General features: G+C 52.0%; 1 protein-coding gene and 1 long non-coding RNA gene across 8 annotated transcripts in view; one reads left to right on the top strand and one right to left on the bottom strand.

Annotated features, from left to right (window-relative positions):
• Positions 1-5,518: 5,518 nt before the first annotated feature.
• The window catches only part of PRDM11 (PR/SET domain 11), a 97,367-nt gene continuing 85,085 nt past the window's right edge, over positions 5,519-17,800 (bottom strand). For 6 of the 7 annotated variants that reach the window (XM_086338688.1, XM_086338691.1, XM_086338693.1 and 3 more), the window contains 2 exons: positions 15,472-16,098; positions 5,519-14,471 (listed from right to left, as the gene is read on the bottom strand). In XM_086338688.1, coding sequence (XP_086194814.1) covers positions 12,307-14,471; positions 15,472-16,098 — 2,792 coding nt within the window. In that variant the 3' untranslated portion in view covers positions 5,519-12,306. The remainder of the gene's footprint in view (positions 14,472-15,471; positions 16,099-17,800) is intronic. The other variant, XM_086338692.1, reaches the window with a different exon arrangement.
• LOC147358493 (uncharacterized) lies at positions 15,102-17,635 on the top strand. The gene is made up of 3 exons (XR_015141695.1): positions 15,102-15,518; positions 16,103-16,225; positions 17,090-17,635. It is a non-coding gene; the product is annotated as an uncharacterized LOC147358493 (long non-coding RNA).

Below are 17,800 nucleotides of genomic sequence, written 5' to 3'. Positions count from 1 at the left end.
CATGAATAGGCCACAATCACATTCCCCTATTGACATATGTTTAAATATTTCTCTCTTTTTTTGTGTGTTGGAGGAACTGCTGCTGTGAATGTTCTCAGGCAAGGCCTCCTGGAGCTTGAACTTTATTCTTGAGAAGGAAGGGTGGAAACTGTTTCTCTAACATACACCCAAAGAAATACCCCCATCACTGGAAGAGACAGGGCAATGCCCGAGCATTCACCTGTGCTCCAGGTGGCGAGCAGGGACAAGGGATCTTCAGAGTCCTATCATCTTAGGGCCTCCTTGTGGCTGCTGCCACCCTGCCTTCATGAGGAAGAGGCTCAGACATCAAGCCAGGGGAAGGGCCTGAATTTTCAGGTCAGTAGGAAATCAGGCAGGTTATGTGGAATTAAAACCAAAGGCTCTGAAAAAGGATGCTGCTGCTTAATCACTCGGTCGTGTCCGACTCTCTGTGGCCCCATACACTGTAGCCTGCCAGGCTCCTCTGACCATGGAATTTTCCAGGCAAGAATACTAAAGCAGATTGCCATTTTCTACTCCAGGGGATCTTCCTGGCCCAGGGATCGAATCCACCTCTCTTGCATCTCTGGCGTTGGCAGGCATATTCTTTACCACTAGCGCCTCCTGGGAAGCCCTCTTAAAAAGGATAAATGAGCCATAAAGAAAGGCTTCACTTTCCAAGTCTGTACATGTAATTCCTTATTTTATATTATATATATTTGTTATATTTTAATGGCAGCCAGGATTTTTATTTCCATATTAAAAGGAAAAGTGGCTCTTATCCCATGTAGCCAAATATTGTGTAGACTGTGTTTGACAGGTAACTGTGAATATGGCCCCTGATATGCTCAGTCACTCAGTCCTGTCTGACTCTTTGCAACCCCATGGATTGTAGCCTCCAAGTCTCCTCTGTCTATGGAATTTTCCAGTCAAGAATACTGGAGTGGGTTGCCATTTCTTTCTCCAGGGAATCTTTTCAACCCAGGGATCAAACCCAAATGGCCTCTGAAGCCCAAAACTAAGATTTGAGAATCTGGAATTACCAAAATTAGAAATGGAAGAGGCAAGAAGAGAGTTTAGGGATGATTTTATATGGGCTTTCCACTGAACCACCTTAAATAACAAACTCTGCTCCAGCCTATGAAATGACTCAAGTCTAGAGCACTGCATTTAGGAGCTGGGCAATCCAGCTGGTCTCTGTCACTGCCCCCTTCATGGCTCTGGGTAAGTCACTTGCCTCTGGGCTTATGCCCACGTCTATAAAATAAATTCGGACAAAATGGTCACTCTTCGAAATTTAATGTTTTATGATTTGGTAATTGAGACCTCATGTGTATCCTTGGCCCCCAATCTCATGTGTAAAATGAACTGAACCCACGTGCATGGATACCTGCCTTCCCTGCCCTGGGCCAGGTTTCCTGACAGCCGCTTGCTCTTCCAGACAGTATGTGACGTTACCTGAGGCTCTGAGTCATACTCTTCTCATGTGCTTAATTGCTAATGGAGCCAGTGGTGATTTTTCCACACAAGAGTTTCTGTTTCTTAGAGTCAACTAGAAGCAACACCATTTCAAGAGCTCAGAACCCTAGCATCTGTTCTCTCTACCACCCTGGGCAGATGCCTGGCAAGGGGAGAGCCATAGGATGTGGCTGTGGATGGATTTAGGGGGTGGGGCTTTTCTTGGTACCAGCCTTGGAGAACTGCCCTCTGCACCCATCCCTCATCTCCTAAAGAGCAGCCAGCACAGTTAGTCCCTGGCAGGGCCCTCAGCATCATCCTGAAGCCAGAGACGGAGACAGGTGCCTACCTGGGAGGAGGTGGGAAGAAGCCAGACTTAGGACTGGAAGTGAGACATTGCCAAAGAAAGCAGTCTAGTAGTGGCTTGTCCTCAACCGGGTGACGTCTCTTCCCAAGGCAGACTAGGCTGGAACCTGGCTTCCCATCCCAGTTTCCCAACGTTCTTCCTTGGTGTCTCAGGACAAGTGGATGATGGCAGAAATCCTGTTTTAGGAACGCAGGGATTCAAACCAGGAACAAGCCAGGAGAAACCTGATTTTCCCACCAAAAACAAACCAACCCTCTTTGTGGTCTCTTTGCCCTCAAGTGTCAGGTGAATTGAGCTGTCGACCAGAAGAGGGTGCCCTGAAGTTATCTCTCCAGACTGAGAAGGAAAAGAGGGTTGAGGCAGAGGTTGCCACTCCGGCTGTGAGATAGGTATTGGTGGCTCTGTATTAAAAAGTAACAGGCAATCCCTCAGCCAGGCTAGCCCTGGAATTCTAGGTGAAAAAAAGGGAAACCTAGGCTTCCTAGCATCTACTTCATCCTGATGTGAAAGGTAACAGTAATGATGATAATGACCCTGGTCATCATGTTGTAAGTCTCTGCTCTGTGCTGAGCCCTGAAGGTGCAGACTCAGAGAAGTGACTTGTCCAAAGTCTCGCAGCTTGTTAAGAGGCAGAGGGGGAAATTTGAAGCTGGTACCACTCAAAACTATGACAATCTTAGACAGCATATTAAAAAGCAGAGACATCACTTTGCCGACAAAGTTCCATATAGTCAAAGCTATAGTTTTTTCAGTAGTCAGGTATGGATGTGACAGTTGGACCATAACAAAGGCTGAGGGCTAAAGAACTGAAGCTTTTGAATTATGGTGTTGATGACCCTTGAGAGTCCCTTGGACTGCAAGGAGATCAAACCAGTCAATCAATCCTAAAGGAAATCAACCCTGAATATTCATTGGAAGGACTGATGCTGAAGTTGAAGCTCCAATCTTTTAGCCATCTGATGTGAAGAGCCAGCTCATTGCAAGAGACCTTGACACTGGAAAAGATTGAGGGCAAGAAGAGAAGGGGGCAACAGAGGATAAGATTGTTGGGTAGCATCACCGACTCAATGGACATGAATTTGAACAAACTCTGGGAGACTGCAAAGGACAGGGAAGCCTGGTGTGCTTCAGTCCAAGGGGTCACAAAGAATCAGACATGACTTAGCAGCTGAACAACACCACCGCTCTAACCCTAAAGTCCAGGCTGTGGTTTAGAGCCTGTGACCAGAGTCTTTACTGGAAAAGTCACAGATGCATAGGCAGTCATTTAAAAAGGCCATCTGAAACCACGAACTCAGACAGTTGCCATGCTGGAGGGAGCTGGAAAGATTCTCTTCCCTAAGAGGACCCGGGAGCACCTGTCCGAGGGGCGTGGGACATTGTCCAAAGGACAAGTGCAAGTGGAAGAGAACTCAAGTAAGTGCTTCAGGCACCACCTCAGCTCTGTAGAGAAAGGGCTGGGTTGGGGCCAGATGTTGCCAGGGGCCAGGTGCAGGGGTCCCCTCGTCAAGTGAGGAAACTGGGACAGAGACAGGCAAAGTGGAAGCTTCTGAGGTCTCGACTGTGACCAACACAGCATTGCTGGGACAGCACTTTCATCAGGCGAGTGAAATTTACACTCATTCATTCATCCCTTCAATAAACACAGATTCAATTCAGTTCAGTTGCTCAGTCGTGTCCAACTCTTGACGACCCCATGGACTGTAGCACGCCAGGCTTCCCTGTCCATCCCGGAGCTTGCTCAAACTCATGTCCATTGAGTCCATGATGCCATCCAACCATCTCATCCTCTGTCATCCCCTTCTCCTCCTGCCTTCAATCTTTCCCAGCATCAGGGTCTTTCCCAATAAGTCAGTTCTTCGCGTCAGGTAGCCAAAGTATTGGAGCTTCTGAACACTGATTAGGTGCCTATTATGTGAGAATGTGACAGCAACCGCACACAGTGGTATTAAAAAGTCTCTACTTTTCTACTGTGGACTTCATGGTCTAAAGGAGGAAGACCAGACACAGAATACACACACACACACACACATGTCAGTTACATAGTTGAAAACTGGAGATAAGAGCTGTGAATGAAAATATCAGGAGGAAAGATGAATAATGCCTCAAGGTGGCTATTTAGAGGGTGTGGTCAGGAAAGAGCCCCTGAAAAAGAGACATTTTATCTGACACTTAAAAGACGAAAAGAGCTCAGCCAGGCAACCGTCCTGGGGAAAACCATCTCAGGCAGGGGGCACAGTGAGCTGGGAGGTCCTGCAATGGCAGGGAGCCCCGTGAGCTTGGGGCAACAGACAGGAGGCCAGGGAGCACGGGCAGAGAAGGAAGCAGGAGGCTGGGAGGCTCGGGGCTGGACCATGCAGACTGATGGGTTGTGATCAGGACTTTGGGATGGGAGCGATGGGAAACCTTTAGAGGCTCCTGAACCAGGAAGACACCACAACTGGATCTGTGTTTTCAAAGGGTCACTGTTGAAACTGTCACGCAGCAATGGGTCTTCAGGCCAGTTCCCTAAGTCTTCTCTCTGGGGTGAACTCAACTTGTCTTTTGAACCTTGGAGAGGGAAGCTGGGGGCAGCTGTGGAGAGGGAGGAGAGGAAGTGAACTGGGCCTCCCCCCTTGCCACATCCTCCAGGCCTTGCTTTGGGGAGTCCCAGCTCAGGGCCAATGGAAGATTTATCTTTCCCTTGCCTCCCAGCTGCAAATGTAGGTCAGATCCAACGGCCAGCGGTGGGGCGGGGCCGACCCCAGTTCACCTGGGCTGATTAGATGTGGACAGCTATACCTGTTTGCTCTTTCTGCCCTCTGCCCTGGGAAAAGAAGAGAACCGAACGTCCGCGGAGACTGGAATGGCCTTCACAACAGGAAGCTCTGAGTCACCGAGGGGCTGGGGGGGACACAGGCTGGAGGGACGATGGCAGGCACTGAGCAGGTAGAGGTTCAGAAGAGAGGAGAGGGATGGCCCGTGACCAGAGGCTGGGCTGGAGCGGGCAGGAGCTGAGAGGAGGGCTCAGCACCTGGGAGGAAGCACGACAGACACTTTTCTACGTCTTTCTGCAATGTATGCCCGTCTTCCTTCTAAGACATTTGGGCCATTTGGGCCAACATCACTTATCACCCATCCCCGTACCAGTGCCATTAGCAAAGTGTTGGGAAGGACCCTCCCTGGGGGCGGAGTTTGCCAGTGGAGAATCATGCAGGTAGTTGGATGGAGAATTAGAACACTGTTCATCCAAGATCCCCTGCAGGAGGGCATGGCAACCCACTCCAGTATTCTTGCCTGGAGAATCCCACGGACAGAGGAGTTTGGCAGGCTGCAGCCGTCCATAGTGTCACACAGAGTCAGACACGACTGAAGCGCCTTTGCCTGCCTGCCTGCCTGTCTCATCTGCAATACTTTTGAGAATTTTGTGGGGTAAATGTGTGTGGGGGCGAGAGATTTATTTTAAACGGTTTTGGTGACACCTCTTTTTGGCCAGACGGATGGGTGAGGTGTGTAGGTTACCAGCTGGAAGTGGCCTTGAATAGTGGAAAAGTAAGAACACCAGGAATAGGACTTAGAAGGCCTCTCCCAGTTGCTTCTGACCAGGGAGCAGGCAGGCAGTCTCACCTGACACCCAAGCATGGGACTCATTCTGAATCACCCTGGGCACGGGCTGGGAGAAAGACAAGAAGGCAGAGATCCAACCTCAGTGAATAAATTTAAATGCTTTTATTAACAATCTTCTTACATTACAAGGATAATATGACAAAAGGAAAGTTTCTGCGTACATATTATGATAAACCAACATAGCTCTATTTGTATCCAGTGTTCTAGGTCCCGTCACACAGGTACTATAAAGCGTAGTCTGCAAAATAATAACATCGAGGGTTTGTTTTTTTTTTTAAGAAAGAAAGTATTAACATATTAATATGTATGTGATAATAGACTCCTAGGTATTTCCCCCCATCCCCACTTTATTTTCCTCTGTGATTGAAATGAAACGGTTCAGCAGCGTGGGGGTGGAGAGGAGGAGAGAGACAACGGGGCTGAAAAAGACGGAATCAGACTGCTGGCTCTTCCAGAGAGACAAAAGTGAAGAAACTGAGGGTGCCCCGAGGGCAGCCTGGCCCTTGTCTTTTGGGGAGCAGTGTAGTGACCGGCCGTCCTCCTCTGGATGGAGGGCCCGGCGCCCTTGATGCCCCAAGGATGCTCTCTCTCTGAGGTACAGTGCATTGTGGGATTGCTACCCGAGGATGCCCATCCCCTGGCCACGGGTCTGACCCCCTGCAGCAGGAGGAAGGCTCTGGCCGGGCCTGGTCTCTCTTGAGCCAGGCACTGGAGGGTGTTCGGAGACCCGGTTGGCAGCTAGCGGTGGCTCAAGGAGACCAGGGTGGACGTGGAGTGGAGAAGAGGTGGGCATTGGCAGAACAGACACCCCCTGCCCCAGACTGCGGGTATGGGGGGGTGCTCTTCTGGAGACTGAGGTACGTTGGTAAATGGTATGGAAGTGTAGGACGGAGGTCAGAGGAGGCTGGGAGACGGGAGACGAGGCAAAAAGGCAGAGGCTGACTTAGAGGGCAGAGGGTGTGGCCACCCTCTATCTCCCATCCTCTGTGGCCCCATCGGCCCTTCCTCCTCTACCTCCCCGGCGGGGAAAGAACCTGGAAGTGAAACGGATTTCTGATCCCGTCAGGGCTGCACAGGCCCTTCGTCACGCGGCCGGTGGCTCCGGTGCCCCCTCGGGCCCCCAGACGTCCCGGCCATCCAGGAGCGGGGGCTGGGCCAAGCCGAGGGAGGCGCCCTCCCCGGCGGAAGTGGATGAGCTTGGATGAGCTTGGGGCGTCTGGCTCAGCCTCTGCCTCGAGTCACAGAATCAGAACAGTGTATGTGAACTAGACCTGCCTGTTAACGGCGGCGCAGGTGGGGCCAGGGGTCACTGGGCACGGGAGAGGGGTAGGGGGCGCTGTCCCGAGTGCAGCCAGGAGCAGCCGCTGTGCAAAGTGGGCTGGGCCAAAGCCCCGCTTCTGAACTTGCGTTGCCACTGAATTTATGAGTGTGCGGATATGTCTCTCTCACCCTTTCCCATTAGTTGACACCCCCCCTGCCCTGGCCGGAAAGCCTCTGGATGGTGGGCAGCGCTGACTGGTGATGCTGCCCTGGCAGGCGATGAAAGAGTGGGTGAGGGAGGCCAGGACGGCTGTACTTCAGAGGCTTGGCCTCCAGGGCGGGGGTGGGGGGCAGCAAAAAGCGTCTAAAGTGGGGAGGTGGGGCAGCGGCATCTCTCCTGGACCCGTCTCGGTCCAATTCGCAGCTCTCCTATCGCCACCAGTGCTGCCCGTTCCTGCGAGGGGGCGGCATCGGGGGAGATTGTGCAGTGTCCCTCTCCCAGGGGGTCAGAGGCCACACCCTACTGCCGGGCAGCAGGGACCACCCAAGCGGAGGCTTGTTGGGGGCCAAAGGGGACACTTTGGAGGGAGCCCAGCGGGTGAGGATCTCCTTTCGACCTCAGACTAAGCCTGCGTGCGGGAAAGGAGAGAAAAGTGCACGGGAGAGGGCCAGGGCCTGGCTACTCTCCTCTCCAACACTCCGGGTAGGAGGCCCCATTCCCAGCAAACCCCGCCTGCTCAGCTGCCCTGGGCGCCCCTGCAAAGGCTCCATGTCCTCCGTCTTCTCACAACACAGCGACAGCCTTTCCCGGTGCTCTCCCAGCTCTCTATAGACTCTATTTTTTATATCTATTTAAAACATAGAAATGTATAAATATATAGGATATTATTTATAGATATATAGACGTGATTTCATCTCTTACTCTGTGGGTATACGTACTGCATATGTCCATATATACAATATATATGCTGTAGCATTTGTATTCTACACTGCACAGACCCCTGCTTCCATGCACTCTCCTAGGGAGACTGGATTGCATAGGTATTTCCAGGGCGATACCACTTGAAGGGATGGGGTCAGGGTGGGGAGGGCCAGATGAAAGAGGAGGGCCGTACCATTTTTCCTCCCGAAAGGGCACTTTTTCTCCCTCTGGCTAACACACAAAGATCACCTCAAAGGTTTCTTAAAATATTACAGCTCCAGACACTCAGCTAAAGCACCTTGTCCACAGAGAGCAGAGAGAGGCCTTCCTCCAAGCAGGAGAAGGGCCCCTGCGGATCCCTGGACATAATCTTCCCTCCTCAAGACTGGAGGAGGAAGCCAGCCTAGAAGCCATGAGCCAGCACCGCCTCCCCCGGAGAGGCTGGCGGTGGAAATGGGGCTGTCCCAAGCTCACCTGCCTTGTGAACATGCCTTTCTCATCTAAGGAGGTCTGACCTCCCTGCTTTGGCTGTCCCAGGCTGGCCTGCTGCTTGAAAGGGTGAGAGGGGATGAGGGCCTGAGCCTTCTGTCCAAACTGGATGTAGGGACCAAGAAAGAACATGAATTCTACTTGGAAATCAGACCGGAAGCCACAACGAGCTCTGGATACAGAATTCCTGTTCCCACAGGTGAGAAAACAAAGGGGAAGGAATCGAGAAGTTGTTTCAACCCCCAAGCCACTTTCTGGACCCCATGAGGCTCCAATAAACAGCCAAAACAGCGCCCACTCCACAGCCTGGTCTACTTCAGCCTCTCTGAGATCATTTTCAGCACTCGACACACTTTTGCCTATTTTTTCCTTCTTGGCAACACTTCAAAACAAATGGAAAATATTTAAACATCACCTTAAATAATTACAAGGCCCTTTCTCCAAGTCAAAGGGGCAACATAAGCAAGTCAAGGAGAGGGGGCTCAGCAAGCCAACTCAACATGGAAACACTAAGTGGGGACCAGGGTGGAGACCTCCAACCGCCCTGGATTCAGGGCTCAGCACTGAATGCAACAAACCAGGGATCCAGGAGACAGAGCCTCTGCCCATCCTTCAGTGAGGATGAGGAAATGAGGGTCTGCCCAGCACTAGACGTGCCCAGCGGCCATCCAAGAAGAAACAAACAAACAAAGTAGTTGGTGTCGGGGGTGCCCAGACTGTAATACCCGCCCAGGCAGCTGAAACTTGGAAATTGGGAAGCGGCAAGAGTTGTAGACAGGGCTGGGCTGCCTCACATTTCACAGACAGATACAAGATGGCAATGGGTCTTTTTGTTTTTTCCCTCCATTGAGAAAAAGCAGACCATGTTTAATCACAAGGGTTTCTGGCTCCCAAGCTCTGTGATGTATCTGCTTGGCACCATCGGCCACAGACCTGATCTCATTTCCCACCCACTCCATGAACCGAAGAAAAACACTAATTGGTCAACCCAATGAGGACAAGCTTGACTCCAGAGACACGAACATTTTTTCTAAGTCAATGGTTGTCACTCGTAAGCCAGGGGTTGAATTTAAGGGCTCTGTCTCTTGTCTATCAGCATACAAGGATCACCTGGCCACAGCTTTTAATACTCATCAACGAGAGGTTAGACTGCCCAAGCATGTGGGCAGACCCCAAGAGTCCCCACACCCCAGGAGTCCTTCTCGGAGGCAGAGAGTGGAAACGCCTGGGGTGAAAACCATGGGTAATTGCACGCAGCATTCACAGGATAGAAACACTGGAACTTCTGAGGGTAAAGACTCTGTATCAATTGTAGTGGTGTGTCACCCAAATTGCTCCCTGTCCCCAGGCAAAGTGGCCTTCAGACTGCCATGAGCACCTGAAGTTTTCGAGATGCCTTCCCAAACTTCAGGAATCTCCAGAGAGCCCAACCTCTCCGAGGTGTGCAGCCTGGGTGGCCGGCTCCCACTCCTCTGAAACGGTAAGGTAGACACTGGCATTGGCCCAAAGGATTCTTTCCCCTCTGGATAAAAATTTGAGCTAATTTTGGCCATGGCCTCCTGAGAGCAAACGGTTGTGGCCCTGCCACAGTACTCAGGTGGCCATCAGAGAGTCTTTCCTCCTGGTTTTCAGATGAGTGGTGGTCTAGGGGATGACTCCCCGTCTCCTGATGTAGTGGGTGGGGAGGCACAGGGGTGGGCAGGGGGAGACGTAAGGCATCTGTTGGCTAGAAGAAAGGATCCCGACTGCTGTTTCTGATCCCTATGGAGGCCCACCTTGCCAGTCATCTCTGCTCCCCCTCGACCCATCTTGGTCCGTGTGATGTCCAGAGGGAGCTCTCCCACAGACCTGGTAGATTGGGTGCGTGGTGAAGAGGAAGTCGAGGAGGGAAAGGTGGACCCTTGTGCTTTGCACTTGACCACAGATACTGACCCTGATCGGACGAGGGGGATGGCAGGAGAAGACATCGGCTTAAAGTGACGTGCATGAGGTTGGGAATTTCAAAGCTGGAGAAAGGGCTTTGGGTCTTTCCTTGAAGGCTCCTGCTAACTCTCTCCTTGTTCAGAGGAGGGTGGGAAAGCGTGTGAGACTGGGGAGCGGGGGTGAGGGGTGAATGTCACCAGGCAGGGGTGCATTGATTTGTTGAAGAAGGCAGCATATGAGGCCTGGCAGTGGGATAGTCGGAGAAAACCAGTTGGTTTTGTTTTAACATGCTACATCACTGTTGAAAACAAAAAAAGTTTCAAAAATAATATATAATATATATAATATATTTATATAATGAAAAGCTATTGACTAGCAGCAATGATTCTAAAGTTATCATAGCACCAAGACCATGGGGGTAGGGGGAGGGGGTCTGTGGGGGGTGAAGGTCTGGCGGGACAAGGAAGAAGGGGTGACGTGTTCAGTGTCGCTGACAGTTCCCCTCCGGCTCTCATCGGTGGCATGAGGCCTCAGAGACAAGATAAACCAAGAAGGGAGGGAGCCACCACAGTTTTCTAACGTCTGAGCCGAGCAGGCTGGGGACACCGAGGCCTTGCCTGTGGCCAGATCATCCCGTCCTTTGCCCACCCTCTGCCAAATGAGAGGGGTGGCTCCTATAGACAGACTATAGACAATGCAGGTCTTCCTCCCTTCCCCCAAATATAACCTGCATCCACAGCGCAGGACCTCTGCAGATCAGATATGCATACTTCAGATGTGGAAACACGGACAGAAGTTTTTAACAGCTCACGCACATTTGTTTAAAAAAAACTCCCTTGCGAGGTATACTGGTAATTAAATGAACAAAAGAGCATTGATCAAGACTCCTCTAGATGAAACCACTACTTGCCTCAGGGAGTAGGCAAGTGGCTATTTCTAAAGCTTATATCTCAGCTGTGTGTGTGTGTGTGTGTGTGTGTGTGTGTTTGTGTAGGCTGATGCCTTGAGAGTCCTGTCTGACTTCTCGTTTATTCCTTTCTTTGAGGACATCTCTACCCTGTTCAAAAAAGGAAGCGTTTGCAGGCATAGACGCATTCCCCACTTTTCCACTACCTCCCTGCCAGGCTTCAGGGCTTGTCATCAGCCTTATTGCAAAAGAAGAACCCAATCTCTAGAGACTCTCACAGAGTTATGCATAACCCAGGGCACAACTTGCATTGACATCTCCTGCCACTGAACTCTAGCAGGCATTTCTCAATTATTAAAGGAAAAAATAATATACCCTCAAACACATTATACGATTATAAAGACAGAGTATAAATAATTCATGTAAATTGAATACACACTTTTCATTTTATGTGTTTTTAGCCAAAAATCGTTGCCCTACTGGGGTCTGGACTTCTTGGCTCTGCATTTCCCCCACATTCCCTGGATCTGAATGGAATTCTGTTATGGTCTCCCACACCAGGTAAAAAACAGGAATGCAAAGGGCTCACGTCCTCCCTTTGCCCCAGGATTTCAAGCTCCGTTGTGAGGCAGTTTTGCCTTCGATACAACAGGTAAAATGTTTAGCATCAGGGGACTGGAAGGAGGGACTCAACAGCCCAGGGACGGGAGAGGTGACACAGGTGGGGACTGGCAGGTGTCACAGTCTGACCGACACTTCTGATTCAGAGACAGTGAAGGAACGCTCATCAGGGAATGAATGAAAACCTCTCAAGCCGGGTGGGAGGGGGAAAAGGTCGAACACCCTGATCCGGATACACAGCTCACCCTATCCAAAGATCAGAGGTCTGATTCTGCCGGACCAGCGTGTCAGCCAAGAGGCCAAGAGATCCCCCTCGTAAAACCAAACAAGAAAAAATAAAAAAGGCAAGAACATACACCCAAACCCAAACCCCTCAACCCCCAAACAAGAACATAAACAAAATGAGCTACCTAAAGGCGATGACAGACCCGTCATTTTAGCTTATGCGAGTTGGTTGACAGTCAGGTGGGAGCCCGTGTAGCCCCAGCACATGCTTCTGTGAGTGAAAATGAGTTTCCACGTGTGTTACAGCTGCCAAATTTTGTAGACAAGAGTCAGTTTCCGACATTATTCCAATCTGAAAACTCCCAGTAGCTTCTGGTGGATGTGTCACCTTGGTTTTTAAAATTTTTTTTTCAGTGTGGGTTTTATAGATATATATAATATAATATATATTTATATAATATATCAAAGCTTATGAGTATAGATTAAAAAAATATTCAACAGCTTAGTGAACTCTGCAACGCCAGCTTCCTAAATATCCGGATAAAACTCTGACCCGTGGTCCACAGTCTGCAGCACCGGCTTCTGCTCCAGGGCAGACATCCTGCTGAGGACCTCAGCGGACAGCGCGTAGCTGTTGCCAGACTTCTCCTCGAACCAGCTGTCCAGGGCTCGCTTGGCATCGAAGTTGGCGATGGGAGGGCCGTTGACAGCAATGGTCAACAGGTCGCTGAGCTGCTCCAGAGTCAGGCGGGAGCGGTGGTTTTTGCGAACTCGCTGCAGGGCGTTTCGGCCTTTCTCGCAGCAAGCGGTGGAGGTGGGGAGGACTTTGAGGACCTGGATGATCTTGTTCAAGAGCGGAAACCGCTGCTTGTACTTGCAAATGTGGCCGATCAGGTCTTTGAAGCCGTTTTTGGTATAGTAATCAGCCTTGAGTTCCCGCCACTCCATCAGCAGACTCCCCCGGGGGTCCAGCCCTTCCCTGCAGACATCCCGGGAGAAGGTGGGGATGGCCTCCAGGTGATCAAATATCTGAACCATGTCCTCCTTGCCGTAGCTCAGGAGCTCGTCGCTGCTCCGGGGCCAGGCGGCCAGGTCGAACACCTGGCAGGCCTTCACAAAGATCCGGCTGCGGGAATCAAACCTCTGAGCTAGGATCACCTGGGTCTTCTGGCAGATCTTCTCGCGGATGGACTGGAACTTGGCTTCAGCCACCCTGAGGTTCTTCATGGCGATCCCGTTGAAGCTCTCCCGGAAGTTCTCCTCGAACTCCTGCAGGTATTCCCCAGGGGAGTCGGCCAGCCGGCTGATCTCCTGGATGGCCTCCTCGATCTTGTCGTCCACCTGGGAGACCAGGAGGTACTCGCCCTGGAAGACGTAGGCCAGGCGCGAGAGCACAGCGATCACGTCCAGGAGGAAGTAGATGAGCTTGATGGACTGGTAGTCCATGAGGAACTGCAGCAGAGCCAGGGCGATGGCCGAGGCGTCTGCCCGCTGGGTCTGGCTGCTGACGTCCTTGAGGTGGGCGACCACCTCCAGGTAGTCCTTGATGAGGGCGTTGAGGACGTTCTGCTCGCCGATGATCCACCGCACGGCCCGGATGTCCCCCAGGAACTCGGTCTCCTCGCACAGCGTAGACGCCGTGGACCGCAGCTCGCACATGAGGCGCGGCGAATAGCGGTAGAAACTGAGCAGCTGCTTCAGGTTGTTCTCCAGCTCCTCCAGGCAGGGGAGCTCCTTCCCGCTGATGGCGTCCAAGATCTCTAGGTGGGGCCGATGTACCATGAAGGGCAGGCACAGCAGCCAGGGCAGCGTCTTGCGGATCGTCATGAACATGCTGGCCCGTAGGCTGGCTGTGACGTTGGCCCCATCTATGCCCAAGCCCACGGTGGGCTTCTCGTCCTGCAAGCGGATGCCCAAGGCAGAAAAGGCCCGGTCCAGTGCCTGCAGATAGCTCTCTGTGCTGGAGAACCCCAGCTCCTGCAGGGACAGGAACTCCGTGGCTGGGGGCCCGTCGCTGCTGGTGTACTGGACATAGACCGCCACCGTGTCAGCCAGCAGGTCATCGCTCTGCCCGTCCAAGATGATGCTGAGGCATGGCGACTGGCGGATGCGCTCCACCAGGTCTTCGCGCAGCGCCCGGGCGATGTGATGGATGAGGATCTGGCAGTCTCCCTCGTTCATGTACTGGTCCACCACCTTGAGCTCGCATTTCCGCAGCAGCTCTGCCAGCGGCCGGAAGTCCAGGTAGGGCCGGCCCTCCAGGGCCAGGTGGTAGGCGGTGTTGAAGAGCAGGGTCATGTTGCGACACATCTCCTCCGTCTTCTCGGGGTGCATGCGGAGCTTGTAGAGCTGCAGGCACTTCTTGTGCAGGTTGCTCTGGCTGTGCAGCTTGATGGTGTGGATCTTGAACTGCTTGGAGCCGATGATGAAGGCGGAGGTGCGTGAGGACTGCACCGTGTACTGGCGGCAGACGTGGCACCACATCTCGTTGAGGGTCGGGGAGTACCGCAGGAACCAGAACTTCTTCAGCCACTCCTGCTTGAAGCGCCGAATCCGGCGCCCGGTGGCCGAGGACATCTTGGAGGGCTCGTCGGTGGCCGTCATAATATCGTTGGAGACGGACTCGTCTGCGGAATCGACCTCCTGGTCGTCGTCCTCCATGATGGCCGGGCCGGAGACCATGCTCTCTGAGGCTGGAAGACAAATGGGAAAGGAACCCGTTACATCTGCTGGGAAGAGAAAACAAACAAACACGTAGATGTTTCCAAAATGAAGGAAATAAGGTCCAGAAGGCAGGTGTCATATTCTGTGAAACAGACTGAATTCCAGCCTGGAACTCATTTATAAGCATCCTTGTCATCCATGCACGTCTCGTCCTCTTTGTGGATTAGCCCCGGTGGCCACCACCACGCTCCAGGCTGCCTGCCCTCACTCTCCACGAGCATGAGCTCAGGGAACTTAAATGTTCTGTATCCACCAAAGAGGAAAACTAGGAGAGCCGAGCCCGTGGAGGAATAGAGCACATCCCAGGTTTCACAGCGGGACCATGAGGACATGGGACTTGTTTGTCCCACCGCTAAGGTGCCCTCAAATGAAGGCAGCTGGGGCCCCAAGCGAGTTGGGGATCAGAATGCAGTTAAGACACAGGCTTGGAAGAGCTGCAACACCTGAGCTAAGGGGTGTGGTTAAAAAGGAAGTGCTGTGTAAATCTCTAATTCAGCTGTGTAGTGAGAGGCTTTCCTCGTGGTTGGGCAGCCTTAAAAGATCCAGGAGCGAAGAGAAATGGGCAAGGGGAGGTCACTGCCCTGCATTCCCATCAGGAAGGCCAGGGGCTCTCCCCCATGGGACACCCTGCCTGGGAATGGGAGAGAAGAGAAAGATTGAGTTTAGAAGTCGGGCTTTGGGGTAAGACACCGGAGAAAGGCAACGGGTCAAGAACACAGCACACACCCCCTCCTGCAGCGGAATTTCCTTTATTGACGAGGAGGATACAAGGGCAAGACACGAAGCCCCCACGGGAGCTGCAGGGTGGCCTGTCGGAGGCAGCTGAGGGCGTGGACTGCGACCGGTGCCCACCTCTGAGTTCCCAGGCCTCTCCCTGAGGGGGGCACCCCCAGGGAGCGCCTGGCCCCCCTCCACACTGTCCACCGCACGTTCCTCCCTCGGACAACAATTTCACCCACACCAACTTACCTGCGGGGTCTGAGAACTCGGGGAGCTCCAGGACCTGCGCTGGCAAGGTGGGGGGCTCAGGAAGCGTGCCAGACTTAAGCATGTCTAGTTCGGCCTGGAGTTCCCGGACCTTCTTCTTTAGGCGAATACAGTTAGGGCAAAAGGAGGTGGTGGGCAGCTCGGGAGGGTCGGACGCAAGGGAGGCCTCAGCGGGACTGTCGGCCTTGAACGACGAAGGCTCCTCCTCTTCGTCCTCCAGGGGGCCTGCCTCCTTGGAAGCCCCTTGGGGGATCTTCCAGTCCCCGTCCCCCTGGGTCCGACTGGCATTCTGCACGCCGTGCGACATCGTCATTGCACACTGACCGTAGGCGTCATTCTGGCGCTTGGGGACCTTCCTGATGACCAGGGAAGTGCTCAGTGCGAGCTGGTGGGCTTCTACCTTTGCGGATTCCAGTGAGGCCTCTAGCACATCCTTGAAAATGAGGTCAATCTTCTTCTTCTTGGCCTGGGGGTGCACGTCCCCCTCGTCAAAGCCACGCTTGTAGGGACTTTTGCCCTGTCTCAACACAGGGAGCTGAAGGGGACCCCTCAGGTCTTCTGGGTTATCCAGAGCCTGCTCAGACTTCTCCTTCTGCAACCTCTTCTCTCCTAGGAAGGAAAACCAGGGTGTGAGGAAGTGGGGAAAAGCCCCGAAGAGGAGAAACCAACAGAAAACAAAGTGCTCCTGTCAGGAAGTCGCTTGACGCATCCCTCTGGGCCCGGCCTTGTGCAGCAGGTGTGGCAAAACTGGGGCAGATTACTCAGTGAAGAATCGGGCTAACCTAACATACGGGTGGGGACTTCACCAAGGTCTTTGACATCATTTACGTGATAGAAAGAAACAGAAATGGATCACAGGGTCTGGAGTCAAAGGACCCCAAAAAGTGGCGAGAACTCCTTTTAAAGAGGCAGTTTCAATGTAGCCTTATGTATCAAAAAGTGAAAGTGAAAGTCGCTCAGTTATGTCTGACTCTCTGCGACCCCACGGACTATAGAGTCCACGGGATTCTCCAGGCAAGAATACTGGAGTGAGTAAGCCGGTCCCTTCTCCAGGGGATCTTCCCAACCCAGAGATCAAACCCAGGTATGTTTATAAGTTGAGCAAATGCTGTAGGCGTGGGGATTTGGCAGTTAAGGAACTCGCCATCCTGTCATCCTAAAAGATGACGTCCCACGTGATAAGCTGAGTGGGTGGTAACGTAGCTCAGCGAAGTGCATAAGGAGCTCTCGTGCCTACAGGCTTCCCCTCGTCTTAGCAATTGGAAGACGGCCACTTCCACTTGACAGTGTGTTAGTCACTCAGTCACATCTGACTCTTTGGGATCCCATGAACTGTAGTCTGCCAGGCTCCTTTGTCCATGGAATTCTCCCGGCAAGAATACTGGAGTGGGTTGTCATTTCCTTCTCCAGGGATCTTCCTGATCCAGGGATCAAACCCGTGTCTCTTGCATTACAGGCAGATTCTTTACTGTCTGAACCACCAGGGAAGCCCAAGTTGGTAAAAGGTACACAAAGCACCGAGTCCCACTTCTTCCTCCTCCCTGACTATCCCTTAGGGCAAAGTCCATCTTATAGCAACTGTCCTTTCTAATTCTTCCAGTAACCAGAAGATAGGATGATGTGAGGAAGCATGGCCTGAACCTCTGTGCGTCTCACTGATCACCAAGGCAGGAAGAAAAGGGAAGTCAGGGACACCGACAGCTGCGGGGGGCTCCAAGATGACAGCCTCTAGCATGATAAAGAAGGATGCGTGGACACAACGCACGCTCAAAATACAGCCGCTGTGTTTCCTTATCTGACAATTCTGACGTTTCCTCTTCTATTTCTATCATGTAAATGATGTCAAAGACCTTGGTGAACTCCCCAACAATACATTATGTTAGCCTGATTCTTCAAAATGGCTAATACAGTTGCACAAATTGCTATAGATGTGTGGATGCTGCCTGCTCAAGGACAAGGTTATTCGAATTTTCTGGGATGAGCAGGAGATTTCTTTGGGGTCAAGGCTCCCCCCAAAAAATCTGTGGGTCAAAGAAGACCTTTAAACATTATGAAATTGATTCTAAAGCCTCCACAAAACATGGGGGAAATACCACAAAGTAAATCAATGACCCAAAGTAGACCAATAAATAAAGTCTTTGAATACATGTCTAGATGCATTCTGTTCTTAAAAGATAACCACAAAGGAATAATTTATGCTCTTTAGGAAGCAGTTCTGGCCTCCAACTAATATTCCTACTTAATGCTGCTCAGTTGCTCAGTTGTATCCAACTTGTAGCCTGCCAGTCTCCTCTGTCCATGGGATTTCCCA

This window comes from Bos grunniens, chromosome 15 (genome assembly GCF_055505025.1).
Source record: "Bos grunniens cultivar Pamir isolate PY7600 chromosome 15, Bosgru_T2T1.0, whole genome shotgun sequence".
NCBI classification, from domain to species: Eukaryota; Metazoa; Chordata; class Mammalia; order Artiodactyla; family Bovidae; genus Bos; species Bos grunniens.
Note: the sequence above shows the minus strand (reverse complement) of the source record. Positions and strands in the feature narration are given on the sequence as shown.